A 16,955-nucleotide genomic window follows, 5' to 3' on the forward strand; every position below is an offset into this window, starting at 1 on the left:
TTTCAGGTGAATTGGCCAGTCCAAATTGTCCCTAGGTGTGAATGAGCGAATGAGTTGTCTGTCCCTGTGTGCCCTGCGATTGGCTGGCAACCAGTTCAGGGTGTCCCCTGCCCACTGCCCGGAGATGGCTGGGATGGGCTCCAGCCCCCCCGCGACCCTAATAAGGATATGCGGTACGGCTAATAAGATGAGATGAGATGAGAGATATTATGTAGCGTTGTTTTGTTGTTGGGTTATTGTTTTTGTTCTGTTTTATTTTGATGTTCGAATAAAGTTTTCATTTATTTTAAATGTGAACTCGTCACAGAGTTCATACACAAATGATCAAATTTGAGGACTACGATTATTTGTGAAACCTAAATCGCACCACCCCTGGAAAAATATTAGATAATATATATCATAGCGTGCAGGGTTGGGTAGGGTTACTTCAACTGGATTACTTTCAATTACTTTTGGATGACTCCAATAGCAAATATGCTAATAAAAGACAAAAGAAACTCAATATGAATCAAATGATGACTCACAACACGCGGTAAGCTTTCTCTCCTGGCTTTGATCTCTTTGATCTCCGGCAAAACGAACATAAAATGCGACAGAAACGAAATGAAATTAAATCCAAACAGCTTGCCAACATCATTTTTGCCCTTCCATGTATTCCGTTACTCCCCAAGCCTACACAAAATTGAGTCATTTTATTCATATTTGGTTTCTTTTGTCTTTTATGAGCATATTTGGTATTGGAGTAATCCAAAAGTAATTGAAAGTAATCCAGTTAAAGTAACCCTACCCAACCCTGATAGCATGGCTTGCTTTTTATATCAATGGCTGAATCTTAACTAATATTGTTTTGATTTTTTTTTTTTCATAACGTATTTTTTCCCCATACAACATATTTGTGTTTGTATTTGAACAGAGAAGTTATTTTAAAGTACCTTAAATAACCCAAAATAAAATAAAAAACTCACGCGCAGTTTAAAATTGTTCAGTACTTCAAATTTTGGAAAATAATTCCTTTGTGGGAGGAAAGGAGGCGTTTCTTTTTATTGTTATTCAATGAATGGTTTCATTTAAACAGCATGTTGTTGAATTAAATGCGCTATACACATAATATGTATTTCGCTTTGCTGAATAAATATTGGCTTTTGGCGCACTCTAGTGGATTTGTTTAGTCATTACAACGACTGAAATGGATTCCATATTAAACGACTAGTTTGGAGGATCACTCCACTGCAGGGGTGTCAAACTCATTTGAACTCGGGGGCCACACGATAGAACAAACATTCTGTCGGGGGCCGGACAAGTAGATTAAAGAGAAAGAAAAAGAGAGATAAAGAAATAAGAGAAAGAGGGAGGGAAAAGGAGAGAGAGCAGGACAAAAAAAGAAAAAGAGAGAGTGAGAAACAAAAGATAAAAAGTCGTGAGAGAGGGGGAAAGAAAGAGAGCGGAAGAACGAAATCCAAAGCGAATTAGAAAGACAGAAGGAGAGAAAAGAGAAAAGAAAGCGCAAAGGGTAGGAAGAAAGAGAAAAGGAAAAAGGGAAGAAGCAAAAGAGGTTAAAAGTCAAGTCAAGTCATTTTTATTTGTGACGCCCTTAATCACAAAGAGTCTCAAATGGCTTCACAGGTTATTACACATAAGCATTTTAGGTTAAAAGACACAGAGAGAGACAAAGAGCAACAAAGGAAGAGAAAAAGAGAGACACATAGAGTGAAAGAGACAGAGACAGAGTGGGAGAAAAGGGGTTGAAAAGAAAGAGAGAGAAGAGAGAGCGAGAGAGCGAGAGAGCGAGAGAGCGAGAGAGCGAGAGAGAGAGAGAGAGAGAGAGAGAGAGAGAGAGAGAGAGAAGTACAGTGTCTTTGTTCGAGGCACCTGGCCTTTGGCAACATCAAGATGACATATTTCAACCGAGACAAAAGATAAAAAGTTGTGAGAGAGGGGCAAAATAAAGGGAGAGGAAGAAAGAAATCCAAAGAGAAATAGAAAGACAGAAGGAGAGAAAAGAGGAAAAAAAGTGTGAAGGGTATGATGAGAGGAGAAAAGAGAAAAAAGGAAAAAAGGAAATTAGAGCTAAAGAGGTTAAAAGACACAGAGAGAAAGAGACAAAGAGCAACAAAGGAAGAGAAAAAGAGAGACACAGAGAGTGAAAGAGACAGAGACAGAGTGGGAGAAAAGGGGTGGAAAAGAGAGAGAGAGAGAGAGAGAGAGAGAGAGAGAGAGAGAGAGAGAGAGAGAGAGAGAGAGAGAGAGAGAGAGAAATAAATACAAGTACAGTGTCTTTGTTCGAGGTTTTTAAACTAACATTGGCATGATAGTTTGTGTATTTTTGCTAGTATTCAAATTGATGTTTTTTTTATTCTCGAGGTTTCTTCATTTTTCTCATGTTGAGGTTTTGGAGTTTTTCCTTGCCCTCATGTCGGTTTTGGATCAGGGCATGGTGTCACAATAGTCTGTGGTTGGCAATAATCGGTGGTCTGTGCAGCCCTTTGAGACTCTTTGATATTAAGGGCTATATAAATAGATAGATAGATAGATAGATAGATAGATAGATAGATAGATAGATAGATAGATAGATAGATAGATAGATAGATAGATAGATAGATAGATAGATAGATAGATAGATAGATAGATAGATAGATAGATAGATAGATAGATAGATAGATAGATAGATAGATAGATAGATAGATAGATAGATACTTTACTCATCCTTGAAGGGAAATTCACATTTCCAGCAGCATCCCTGAGCTGAGAACAATACAATAATAAAGCAAATGAATAGAAAAAAAAATAAAAAATACCAAAATGAAAAAGTAGTGAAGAGCTGGGAAAAAAAAAACAAAATGAGAGAAAAAGAGAAAAAAAGAGCAGGAAAATTTCAGAAAAAAATAAAAAGAAACAAATAAAAGGAAAAAGGAAATAGAGAACAAAATAGCAAGAAAAAAATAACAGCTGGGAAAAAATAGACACAATAAGATTTGTTTAAAGGGAATTAAAAAAAAAGTAGAAACAACAGGGAAAAGAAGAAAAAGTTTGTGTTGCATTCAAATCATTTCCAATGATATCAAGTGAATCTTGTTGCCAACATTGTACTTCCACTCAAAAATGTGATTAAATACAGTTGTGTATCGTGCAACCGACTCAATAAGCCCCCCAAAATGTGAGTATTGTGCGACAAAAGATACCAGGAAAAAGAAATGGAAATCTTGTGAAAGAATTGTTGTAAAAACAAATTGTAGGCCGTACAACCTTTGCAATAATACATTAGTCAATTCATTCAAAAGTGAAATGTTTCTTTTGCATTGCCGGAAACTCAGCAAAAATGTAACTTGATGTCAAGTTTTGGACATGTTTGATCATTAATTATCTTGCCACACTTAGGATTGCTGTTGCTCACTGTTGTTTCAAGCGTTGCTCACCGACTTTGTGTGAACACTCAGACCCCTAAGGAAAATTACAGGGAACATTGACTGGATTGTGCGAAGTATGTCAGGAAGAATCGGTGGAGCAGGTAGTATTGACACACATAGAGAAAGATGAAAAATACGTGGGTAAAGGAAAGAATACAGGAATAATCACTGAAAATATTGATGGACTTGAATAGTAGGGCTCAGCCAAGGATCATTTTAAAATTCGAAGGAGCACGAGACTTTTGAATACATTTGAGGAGTGAAACGGAGAGAGGATTGGCAGACGATAGGGGGCAGTAATGCACCAAGAAGATTGTAGCCAACAGTCGTGAAACACGAAGAAGAAAAAGAAGACTGCGCATGCCCATGGGTATCGTAATCCTTTGGCGTTTTCAGACAGCTGTTGGTCTCCATGGCCGACAAAACAAACATGTAGCGTCACCGGCTTCTTTTCTACACCATCCGGACGGTTGTCCGACAACGGTGGCCACGTTAGAAGTGATAAACATGCCGGAAACGCCACGCAGAGTAGCCTGGAAAAGAGGCTAAGGACGGAGACAGGGAGGGACATGCTAGCCTAATACTCTTGCTTTGCTAACAAGATTAAGTACAGCACTTGAACTCAAAAATTAATTCCGAAAGATCTCAAGGAAAACACTACTGACGAGTGGAGTTAACATGAAGACGTCCAGAATTGGTACAGCACCGTCACTACTAAAAGGGAACCAAAATGACGGTAAAGATCTTCCATTCGCAGTGTTTGTATTTGATCTAATATGCATTCGTACGTAGTCGTTTATTCATTATCTCGTGACAGTTTAATATGACGTCATCATCATGCGCTGCCATAAGACCCTTAAAGATCGCAATGGAAATTTAATTTTATTGATCACTCCTCATTCTAAGTCTAACAACCTCTGCCAATTTCCCACACGTTCACTTTACCTCCAGAAACCTTGTTAGAATATGATATGGTGAAATTGTGAATGTGTTTAATTGCTGTTAACCTCATATTGTTAGAATATGATATAATGAAATTGTGAGTGTGTTTAATTGCTGTTAAAAGTGTCAATAAAATTGTTCAAACCAAACCCTTATTAATGATTGCATTGCCTCCTATTAAATCAGGTCAAGTCATTTTTATTTGTATAGCCCTTAATCACAAAGATCCTCAAAGGGCTGCACAGGTTATTGCCCAGACTATTATTTCAGACTATTATTACACCATCCCCTGATCTGGAAACAACATGAAGGCAAGGAAAAACTCAAAAACCTCAACATGAGGAAAATGAAGAAACCTTGAGAGGGGACCGCACATGTGGTATCCCCCTTTCAGGATTACCAGGCAAAGGATGTTGCAATTACAAATAATACAGAGATATTGTCCACAGAAAGTATAGGCTATTCATATGCTATAGAGTAGAAGTGTGTTTTAATCTTAGATTTAAACATTTCCACCGAGGTTGCAGATCGGATCTCAGGGGGAAGAGCCCGGATGGAGAACGCTCTCGGACCTGCGGAACACCTCTTGGCTCTTGGGATCACCAGTGGACAATAGACCTAACATACACTTCACGGCACTTATTTACACACAGCAAGACGGACAAGAAAAAAGATCATTTGTGTAACCAAAGTTATTTCATTTACAGGGTTCGTTCAGGTGCTTGAAATCCATGAAAATGCTTGAATTTTAATATTTTTCTAAGGTTTGAAAAGTGCTTGGTAATGTTTGAAATTGTTACCATGTTTCTTAACAAGTCTGCTTACCAAAGACGCCGACACTGCTCTTTTGTGGCTCCACTTTGCCATTGGATTTCTTCTCACGATTAGTGGCAGCTGGCATTAGTTTGTGCGGCAGTGTCGTATGAAGCGTCATCCTCTAGGAGTCGCCCCCAAGAGGACAGATGCATGCCACACCCAAACAAGGATTACATATCATTTATAGAGATTTTTTTATGGGCCATGTAGAAAATTAAGATAGTGTTTCCCATTGGTAAATTGAAATGTAAAGAACTATGTAAGATACATATTAATCATATTAATCATTTTTCCCTAACACCTCTATGGCGTTAGTTTTATATTGCATATTTGCGATTTACTCCAGATCTAAAAACCTTATAATCCGTTAAATGCACACGCAACATTAAATATATGTATACCTATATGTATCTGACATATTTGTGGCCCTACAAAATGCATTAGTCACATCAGATATAAACTTGAAACGGTACTGTGGATGAATTGGAAAATTATCTTTTATAGTCCTTAACAAGTGGAATGGTGTACAAAAAAATAAAAATAAAAATGTTTAAAACACAGGTAAAACGTACAAATTATTTGTGGCTTGATTTTTGTCATCAACTGTGTGGTTTGGTTACAGAAATGCAAAAAAGAAAATTACGGGTGGACATTGTGAAAAATTTGCCCTTAGATACAATCCTATTTCAGGAAAAAGATGCCAGCATGGTTAATTGTGTTTCCTGTTCAATTAGATCGGCAGCAGAGGAAGATGCATGACATCGCTCAGGCACTCCAAGCGAATCCGACGGATGTGGCTGCTCTCAGGAGGATGGCCATTAGCGAAGGTGGCCTGTTAACGGATGAGATACGCTGCCAAGTGTGGCCGCGACTCCTTAATGTTCCGCCCAACATTTTGGAGCAGAAGCCAGGTAATGTCTTCCATTAATCAGAAAGACGTGTTAGGACAAGGGAAGCCTCATGTACCAATGAGACTATCTCTCACCGTTTCAGCCAAATGTTCACATCTCACTCATATTGGCACTTTACTGACCCTTGCAGCAGTAGTGTTGCAGCTTTATTTAAAATGGTAATTTTTAGAAAAAGTCCTGAAGAATCAAAATTACCGTAAATTCCGGACTATAAGCCGCTACTTTTTTCCCAAATGTTCAGCCCTGCAGCTTATTCAGTGAAGCGGCCAATTTATGTAATTTTTCTAACGGCCACCAGCGGCGCTGGAGTATAAAAGGTAAGATTAAGACCAGTAGAATATGTGCGCCAAGAAAGACTGCAACCTCTAAGTTTATGCATACATTGTCTGTAAAGTTAAGGTATGTTTCGATAATGAGGAAGACCCCCTTGATGGCGATAGTTAAGAGGAGGTAGTTGAGGACGATCTTCCGTGAATTTCACAATTATGGGATGCTTTTTTTTTGACAGGCACGTTTGCTGCATTGCGAGCGTGATCCTACTAGCGTGTTGGTACCTTTCAAAGGCACGGTTTGGGATGAAAGTTATATTATTATTATTAAAGCTTTGAAAACTCTCTCGGTGTACCGTCTTTCCCTTTTTCATCCTCATCTTCATGTTTTGGTTTTAATTGCCATGCCATATCACTTTAGCAAAGCTTGCAAATTACGCATTTATTTGTTTTCTTAATTGTGAAGTGCTCCCACACTTTTGCAGACTTCGGTCAAACTGTTATTTTTCGTGTCCGTCATGTTTCACAAGTTGAATTGACCCTAGCCTTTGAAAATAGCCCCTTATTTCGCACTCCACCTCACTCTTTTATGCTCGCCGACTTGCGCTTGAGTGTGATTTCATTAGCTCTGCGAAGTTTTTGGTGACTTATAAATCGAGCGACACAACGAATCGATGACCTAATACGTTGCTAGAAGCTTTTAAAAATCGATTTTTAGATTTGTTGTTGCCGCCCTACTGTGCATTGGTCTTTGCAGGATTTCAGGTGAATTCATGCTGGAAATAAAATGATTTGCAAATATTCGAGTAGAACTACAGCTGTATTGAGGCAAGAAGGAATTTTCAAAGAATGTGGTCAACCTTTGTAGAATAGAATAGAATATACCTTTATTGTCATTGTTACAAAATGGGTTTACATATTGTGACAACGAAATTGGGCATGGCACTCCAGAGTCACATATTCACAGTGAGGATAAAAGAAACCAAGAAGATAAAGGAACAGAGAAGATAAGGTTATAAAAACAAGGAGGGTAAGGTTATAGTTATGATTTACACAATATTCACACAAAGAAATGTAGGATGTTACATATAGTTTGGTATCGTAAGGGTTGTGCAATATGCATTTGGTGCAAAAATAGTCGACATAGTGCAAAATATAGTCAACATAAAATATAGTCAACATAAGCAAAATATAGTCAACATAATGTACTGTTCGACCGACTGGAAAAATTAGCAGGACTTATTGTTTATAAGCAAATTAAGAGATCCATTCACAGAAACTAGCATCTCGATTACAGTAAATATGCACCTTTAAACAACTGCTACTTCAGAAAAAAGACAGCAAGTATCATTCTTTTGCTCTCTTTTTCCCTGCAGAGATGGTAGAGCGTGACAACAATAAGGACTACAACCAGGTGTTATTGGATGTTCAACGCTCACTACGAAGGTTCCCTCCTGGCAAGTACCCCCAAAACACTCAGTAGGGTTGGGGAATATTAAAGTTTTAAGTATTGTTGTGTGCACAACATCCAGGCATTAACCTCACCTACGGAAATTAGGAGATGTCGTTGTTGTGTTGTGACACTCGGCCCTTATTTTAAGTTTTACCAAGTTGTCCTAAAATACAACATAGAGTTGCGTTACGGCGAAGGGTTTTAATGTAACTGTCATTTGGCCAAAGGAACGTGATTCCATATGCTGTTGCGAGGAAAACTGTAGCTTACGATTAGGCTAACTAATTATTCTGTTTAAAAGCTGATTAATGTGTTTATTATTTTGTTCATTGTCCTAATATTTTTATAAGCTTTCTGTTATTCCATATTTTCTAAGACAGAAACCCTATTGTTAATAAAACATTATGGAAAAAACACATTTTAGAAAGAATTTCAGATAATTATTTTCCTGTTTGTCCGGTACAGTGTCTGAATGTTGATAGTTTCTAAAATAAAATTGACTTGTTGAAGTCAAGCCAAGATTATCTTCTTCCAAAATAACCTTATTTGGCGAGACGTCAAAAATAGTCACTAAGATATGAAAATAACACCCACATGTGTGGAATGACCAATATTGACTAATTCAGTGCCCTGGACGTGAATGTAGGGATTTTCTAGCTTTAATTTTGAAAATCGTTAGGATTGAAATGAATTATTCTTTACTGCAATCAGTAAACAGATTTGCCTCTAAGCGTTGTTTGTGCTCCACCGTAAATCTTTTTTTCTCTGAAGGATGCTAGAATTTCCTACACTGATAAAATATAAATTGTTATCATTTGAGTTGTTTTGAGTTCTGATATGGGGTTAAAAGAGCGAAACATCAATGACCGGTGGTCCCCAGCTGAGGACCCAGTCAGGCCCGAGTGTTCAGGGCACACGAGAATTCCAAAGGCGCCGGAGGAGGCGCATCAGGCAGAAATGCCCAGCAGGAAGACCACCATCCTGTATTTCCATTTGCAAATCCCAAGAAAATTGAATCAATGAACCAGGCTGATGGAAATGAAACACACAATTTATTAACACAGAGAATTAATGTTAAGAAAAAAGGAGGGGGGGACGCCCGAGATAATGGGAGTTTTCACCCCTTGAAAGTTACTAGCACAAAAAGAAAGTCCCGTGATAATGCTCGTCGATTTGGGGTGATTCCCTTGTACGGAACAAAACGCTAATACGATATTACAAAGAAATTAAAAAGAAACATTGTTGTAAAACAACAGTGAAAAACAAAGGTCTTTGGTGCCTTGTACGTGAAGATATATTTTTGTAAAACCCTTTGCCCAGCTCATCACAGATTCTCATGGCTTCAGTAATGTTCTTGTATAATGAGGACTACTTGATGGCAAGTTTTGTGTTCCTTCAATGACATCTTAGCACTACAGCAAACAAGCCAGATGGGTCAACTTTAAGACAATGACTCTAGTCCCCCAACGCGTGGAATATATTTGCAACATATTTGCATAATTGTGGGGAGGAACAGTACACGTTCTGTGCCTAATAGAAAACAAATCAGTTTGGGAATACCTTTTAAGCTACCAAGCTATCCTATTAATCAGTCACGTTGGCAGAGGTGAACCATAACAGGGATGATGGTTGGTTACATCCAGGAATGCCAGATGAGCAACGGGAGGGCCTCCAGGAGGAACTGATCGACATCATCCTCCGCGTCCTGAAGCGTAATCCTCAGCTGCACTACTATCAAGGTTACCACGATATCGTTGTCACTTTCCTCCTGGTTGTGGGCGAGCACTTGGCAACGGCCCTGGTGGAAAAGCTCTCCACGCATCACCTTAGGTAAAGCATCAAGAATTCATTTTGTCAACTATTAATTTGAGGAGTTTCTGTTTGTTTTGAGCCTCACTCCTGCATTCTTTGTCCAGGGACTTTATGGATCCCACAATGGACAACACAAAACACATCCTAAACTATCTGATGCCCATCATTGAGAGGGTCAACCCCGAGGTGCACGATTTCATGCAACAGTAAGGAAAACCTTGAGATATTTTAGCAAGGGGTGGGGGTTTGGCTCGTGTGTAATTGTTGTGTGTCTATTTAAACACTGACATTTCGGACAGATAGAAAAATAGTGCACAGAACAGAATGTTCTATAGTATATAAAAAAATTGTTTGTCAAGTAGCCTAACGATAAACAAAAATAAATGCTTATGTATGGTGGACAACTTCAAATTTGGAATATATTTTTTAATGGTGTAGGCTGCTCCTTGCCGGACCAGAGGTTTATTACCAGCATGCCCCAACATCCCAACAACTCCATAAATTTTATATATACAGTGTTCTCGTTTGCCCGCGTCCCTGCGTCCTAGACGCATTATTTTTGCTGGGGACGCATCGTGTCAAATCAACGTGCGTCCCCGCGATGCAACTCTCTTGACACAAAATTGTCATTATCATTTTTTTTAACAAAGATTTAACGCACTCCAAACTTTTCGTGAGGCAGATCCGCCATTGTTGTTCTGGTCTTGCGGTTCGAGTTTTCGTCTGCACGCCGATCTCCAGTTCGAGTTGTGTAGTGAAAGTCCGTTTCTTTTTGGAGAACCGGCTTTTTCGGCTCAACTCATTAAAGAGAGCCGGCTCTCAAACGGCTCACTTGCTTTGATGCATTATATTACGAATGATTATGTTGTATAAAGAAGTTAAGAAAAAAAGGAAGTATAAAATGAGAAAATGAAAAAAGACAAGTTTGTGGTTATCCCTTGAATCAGTATATTACAAACAATAATTTAATGCAGAAAATGAATTCAGAATTTGAATATGAAAATGCATTATTCTTCTTAATTCTATTTGCATGTATTTTTTCCTTCTACAGTGAACGTCCAAGCGACTTCATTTTTTAACTTTTTTCATAATAAACCACATTCATGTCGAGCAACTCAGTGTCTCACAACAAAATGTTCATTAACAATATATATGATACAAGGAAACACATGTACAATATAACATGTTAAACTACATAAATAAGCATGTTTGATTAAAAAAAACATTTTTTTGTAGTTTGTAAGGGAAAATACGACAGTTTGTAAGGGCATGGAGCACACTCAATTTTGGGGACCCATAGATTTTTGAGCATGCGAGTCCCCGGGACCCATCACTTTTCAGAGGCAAAATGAACACTGTTTTTATTTATATATATATATATATATATATATATATATATATATATATATATGAGGAAATGTGTTGCCAATGCTTTTAATAATATATGATAGCTTTTCGTTACTGCAGCCCTACTATAGAGAATGAATCGCCACAGTTACTGAGCTAAATATGCCCTGCTTTCATGCACTAACAAACAATTCCAGGCTTAATCACTTGTCTTTTATTCGTGAAATACCCTCAAAATGTATGCGTGTGTGGCGCATATTGTAGATCACTGGCACATGTTGTGGGTCGACAGAGCTCAATATGTTGTTGGGTTGTACAGGGCACTGAAAATATTTTTCCCCCACTCTTCTCAGCTATGTAACATTTTCATGCCTGTTCCTTGGGAGTAATTGCTGGGTGGGCAGAGCTACAGACCCCCACAAGAGCCAAGCTACTGTGGCCCTTGACTAACATACTCTGCGACTACATGCAAAAGGGGGTGATACTGCTAATATTGCCCGGATACAGATGATGCGAAACTATCAATTCTTGTGAATACCAGGGCAGAAGTGGGCACCGTCTTTGCCCTCAGCTGGCTGATAACATGGTTCGGCCACGTCCTGTCAGACTTCCGCCATGTGGTACGGTTGTATGACTTCTTTCTCGCCTGCCATCCATTGATGCCCATCTACTTCGCTGCCGTGGTGAGTCTTTTGCTTTATTCAATAAACCCTTCCAAGTTATTTGGATCCCTTAACCACTATATGGTTATAGGGGCTCCATTTCCTGTGGTGTGTCTTTGGCCTGGTGGCGCCCATCCCTCTCCAGGCCAACAGAAGTCATCGCTTTATTTATAGTGACTGGCACAGATGACTGTGAGCCACGCAAATGATAGAATTATTTTATTACCGAATGATTGATTAATTTTCGTATTATACCTATACCTAAACCTATACAATTTAAAAAAAAAAAAGATACAAACTATTGGATGAGAAGCCTTCAAATAATAGAAAAAGAGCCCCTGAATATTGAGTAAAGGTCCCCAAAATACTAACTATTGTAAGTCTTATAAAATGTTTCTTGTTGTTGTTAGTGTTGGATATTATGAAACCCATTTGAAATGTAACAAGCATGTTTTTTCTGCAGATAGTACTGCACAGAGAAGAAGAGGTGCTGGACTGCGAGTGTGACATGGCAATGGTCCACCACTTGCTGTCTCAGATTCCTCAGGATCTTCCCTACGAAACCCTGATTAGCCGTGCTGGAGATCTGTTTGTCCAGTTCCCTCCTTCTGAACTAGCCAGAGAGGCTGCAACACACGACTGGTACGTCCTGCGTCGCTTCACTGCACCCTTGTGGACATTTTCCATAACCCGTCAACCATAGAATGTAATCAGCAAATACTGGACCCGGCTCACAAGAACAATAATTTCTCGTTTTTCGTGACTGTTGCATTTGAAAAGTCCCGCAAAATAATCAAAACCTGCAAAGTAGAGACCTTTATTTATTTGACAAATAAAAGTACTGTACTTTATAAACATATTTTGTCCTGTGAAATTATCCTTTTGAAAAAAATCCAATCAAAAAAATGGATTGGTGGATGGATCTTGCAGTTCATTGCTTGACCGTGAATTAGAGGTAAGATCGGGCCTAAAAAATTCAGCCCGACCCGACCCGAGTCGCGGGTATATAAACCCAAACCCGACGGACTAACTTGATTTGACGAACATGCCCGAAATATAAAATACACTAATAAATTGTGTTAATTGTGATCTGTCTTTTATAGGCTTCTGTTGTGAATAATGACTTTCCCAGACCTTGCTATGACAGCATTTCATTTTTTTGCGCTCTTCTGCTTTTCGGAGTCCGATTTAATTGATTAATTTAATTTGAGTACGTGTCGCTAAAAGCAGGCTGTCGCAGTGTTTTGCAGTTTGTTTTTATTGCTTTATTTACGACTACCCACACCGGCTGTTTGTCAGCAGAAACCAGCCTATCACAATCGCACAATCACACCCAACCAACATATGTACAACGATCTCGCAGAGACACCCTCCAATGATACAGATGTTTCCCTGCAAAACACACAAATTGAAACAATAAACAAAAAATCTGTAAAATACAAAATAATTTTAGTCCTATACACACTGAGTAGATTTCCAGTCAACACAAATTTCCCGAAAATGCATCACAATAAAATGATAACTATTCACCGCTATAAATAAATGAGAAAATGAGAAAAAAAAATACTATTCAATTTTAACCAAGCTGGACACGTATCGTCTGAAAAACACAAAAATATATGAATTAAAATAAAAAGTAAAAGATCAGCAGTCTTTAAGATTGAAAGATTGAATGCACTCTGCTTTGGCGCAATTAATATCATTAAAATGAAAATTAGGCTCATCTTTCTTCCTTAGTATCAATTCTGTACTTATTTCTTTTTTTTGTTTTCCGGATTAAACTCCATAGAGCCTTTTCTGTGTTTGTAATTAAGTGTAAGGGATTGAAGATGAGCATTGTTGAAGCAGAATGGCAGGATTTTTCTCAGTTTATAGCAGCCTATTGACACAAAATGATCGCAAAGTAGCACAACGTGCTAGAAGCAAGATAGCGGCTTTATTTTGGTCATTAAAGCTATCTATCAATCTATCTACCTTGGTCATATCCCTCAAGAGGGGTGACCGACAGCAAGACAAACACATACCATAACAAAGAAAATCAAAGGGAAAAAAAATAGCAAAAAACACACAAAAACATTTTGGGACCATGGCCAACCCAATTGCCCAAACACCCAAACAAGTTAGGCACCTCTGCACCAAAGTTGGTCATGCTTTCGTCCCTCCAGATGAAACAGGATACCAGAAAGCGGCCATGTCACTCGGGTCAGGGTGACACAACACACTCTTTTGAGGGCCCGACAGCTTTCACTGGTTTACCCCTGCCGCATCATACGGGTGCCCAGCCCATCCTTAAGAGCACGTCCACAATCCCACTATCCTTTCACAATACCTCTCCACTCCTTCCTATCACTAACAAGAGCTCTATCTTCCACTACATTTAGACTTCTTTCCTGCAGTGCACTCATAACACCATCCATCCACGTCAATCTCGGACTTCCTATTGGTCTCCTTCCATTGACTTCTGCTCTGTAGATCCTTTTCAACATTCTCTCCTCATCCATCCTCTTCATGTGTCCAAACCAAAGATAAAGTTAAAAAAAAAAACTTTAGATCAGCCTTGGTTTTCTTCTTTCAAAGGTACTGGAAAAAATGGAAAACTTGCCCTTGAAAGCTCTTGAAAAGTGTTTGAATTTGGCCACGGAAAATGTGTACGAAGACTGAACCTTTGATTACAGTGGGACCTCGCTACTTCGCGGTTCCACGTTCGCGGGGTCAGAGCTTCGCGGGTCTAAAAAATAATAATAATAAAAAAAATAAAAAAAAATTAAGCATTTTTGAAGGGGCGTCGCTACTTCACAGATTTTCACTTTTTGCGGGTGGTTTTGGTCCCCATTAACCGGGTCTAAAAATAATAATAAAATAAAATAATAAAAAAAGATTTAATAAAATAAAAATATAATTTTTTAAACATTTTTGAAGGGGCGTCGCTACTTCGCAGATTTTCACTTTTCGTGGGTGGTTTTGGTCCCCATTAACCGGGTCTAAAAATAATAATAAAATAAAATAATAAAAAAAGATTTAATAAAATAAAAATATAATTTTTTAAACATTTTTGAAGGGGCGTCGCTACTTCGCAGATTTTCACTTTTCGTGGGTGGTTTTGGTCCCCATTAACCGGGTCTAAAAAAATAATATTAATAAAATAAAATAATTTAAAAAATTAAATAAAATTAAAAAATATATTTTTAAGCATTTTTGAAGGGGCGTCGCTACTTCGCGGACTTTCTCTTTTCGCGGGTGGTTTTGGTCCCCATTAACCGGGTCTGAAAAATAATAATAATAAAATAGAATAATTTAAAAATATATTTTTTTAAGCATTTTTGAAGTGGCGTCGCTACTTTGCGGATTTTCACTTTTCGCGGGTGGTTTTGGTCCCCATTAACCGCGATAACCGAGGGAATACTGTTTCTACCTTCAAAGCATGGCAACGACCACCTTCAAGGACTTTGACTTGGCTTCGACGCAGCAGCGGCCCGATTCGGTGCTCCATCGCCGGAGGAGGCAACTTCAGCAGCGACGGGAACAGGAGGCGCTAGAGCGCTCGGCCGTGGCGAGACCTTCAGTGACACGCCGCTTTGTCCGCTTGGCAGTGATGGGCCTGACGGTCGCTTTAGGGGCCGCGGCCCTTGCTGTGGTTAACACCGCACTGGACTGGGCCCCCAAGCTGGATCTTTTTCCATGAACTCCAGGGAGAACGCTGCACCAGTCAACTTAACCCCAGTCGAAGGACTTCTTGATGAACAGTACAGTATTTCCCCTGGTAAGAAAGAGGGTGATAACAGAGGATTCCTTCTAGAAATAGTCTACCGCATTTCCCACACTAGGCGCACCAGACTATAAGACACATGGTATAGTATGGTATATTTTTGTGAGTATATATAACAGGTTTATTGGTATATGTGCCAATTATGGCAATGCACTACTTCTGTTAGGAGAAACAACTGACTTGCCCTCACCACTTGGATCCCACAAGATGAAGACAATACACTCCTATTTGGCAAATTAAATGCAACACAGGTATAGTTCCTGGGCACCAAATGAACACCATTTGCTCAACTTAACCAACCAACTATCGCCTAGGCTGCTTACAAAGCTATTCATAACTTAACCATACTTTACCTCAACTATATTATTACCTTGGGCCTCTGGTGCCATCTTTTGGGTTGAATTGGTCTTTCAGAAAGAGCACAAAAAATATGGTGCTAACTTTTTTTTTTTGTACAAAGTTCAACCGAAAATGTGTTTTCCGTTGAAACGAGTGAACAGTGAAGCGCAAATGCGTAGGGGATCGCTATGCACTAGAAATGACTCATTGGTGAGGTCAACAAGTATTCTTTTAGAAATGTATAATTGTGGCCTTGCAGCCAATTAGACACGTAGAGTGTGTTGTCTTTTCATAATTTTATGGGTTATTCTTTGTCAGGATAAAGACCAAATGAAGGATTGTTTAAATACTCTTATTTCTCACAAAAAGCTGTAAAGAATTGGCATAAACTTTACAATCTGCTGTACTTGTTACATTCCTTCAGCCATTATGGGGTACGCCATTTTCTTTAACATGCGTATTTATTTGTGTACAAGGAGCACTTGTTTGTGACACGCACTGCTAATATTTGATTAAAAATTAATATACATTTTTGTTTCACTTCTTTTCAACTTAAACTTGACAGTCGCGTGCAATGGGAATCAGACCCAGATGACTGCGGTGAGCATGCTGATACCTAATCGTACATCAGATTTCTTCTCATCATCACACTATATTTACTCATGGTACTAGAGTTGAAAGGCACTGCACAGATTATCTTCTGAATCATTTTTATTTATTCTCTGTTCTTTAATGGAAGGTGTATTGGTCGCGATGTCTGTTCCATGGATTCACTGAAGTTTTTTGCTTTTTTCATTAACCTTGCACTAGCCGAGACGCCATTTTGCGGGGAGAAGTTAACCAATAAGAGAAAGCTAAAGTTAGCTGCAGACACATATCCAATAGAAGAGTAGGATGTCTTTGCTTTGTTTATTGAAATGTATAAATGATCCCAGGTCTGTCTTTGGGTTGGAGGGTTTTTAATCGGTTCTTAAATGTATTTTAAATATGAATATACAGTTGCTATTTGCAGAGTAATTCTATTAAACCTTTAAGAAATGAATATTGGGTATTTTCTTCAGAACTCCCATATTTCCAAAAATCATGGGGCATATTGTTCCTTCAAACACTCCCGTGTATGTTTTTAGGAAGGGAGGCATTTACTATTACCGTAAATTCCGGACTATAGAGCGCACCTGATTATAAGCCGCACCCACCACGTTATAAGAGGAAAACCGATTTTGTACATACACAA

At 38.6% G+C, this 16,955-nt stretch overlaps 1 protein-coding gene across 1 annotated transcript; it reads left to right on the forward strand.

Annotated features, from left to right (window-relative positions):
• Positions 1 to 3,741: 3,741 nt before the first annotated feature.
• Positions 3,742 to 15,621, forward strand: tbc1d20 (TBC1 domain family, member 20). Its single transcript, XM_088339076.1, has 8 exons — positions 3,742 to 4,140; positions 5,897 to 6,073; positions 7,719 to 7,799; positions 9,439 to 9,625; positions 9,712 to 9,813; positions 11,496 to 11,637; positions 12,080 to 12,258; positions 15,037 to 15,621. Exons 1-8 carry the CDS (start codon positions 4,083 to 4,085, stop codon positions 15,296 to 15,298), a joined length of 1,188 nt encoding a protein of 395 aa, XP_088195202.1. The 5' UTR covers positions 3,742 to 4,082; the 3' UTR covers positions 15,299 to 15,621.
• Positions 15,622 to 16,955: the final 1,334 nt, after the last annotated feature.

This window comes from Urocampus carinirostris, chromosome 6 (genome assembly GCF_059441175.1).
Source record: "Urocampus carinirostris isolate Australia breed hairy pipefish chromosome 6, RoL_Ucar_1.0, whole genome shotgun sequence".
Classification (NCBI taxonomy): Eukaryota; Metazoa; Chordata; class Actinopteri; order Syngnathiformes; family Syngnathidae; genus Urocampus; species Urocampus carinirostris.

Coding starts and splice junctions, on each gene's coding strand:
- tbc1d20 (XM_088339076.1), top strand. CDS start 4,083: ATGAAGACGTCCAGAATTGGTACAGCACCGTCACTACTAAAAGGGAAC. Junction 6,074..7,718: donor CATTTTGGAGCAGAAGCCAG/GTAATGTCTTCC, acceptor TTTTCCCTGCAG/AGATGGTAGAGCGTGACAAC. Junction 9,626..9,711: donor CTCTCCACGCATCACCTTAG/GTAAAGCATCAA, acceptor TTCTTTGTCCAG/GGACTTTATGGATCCCACAA.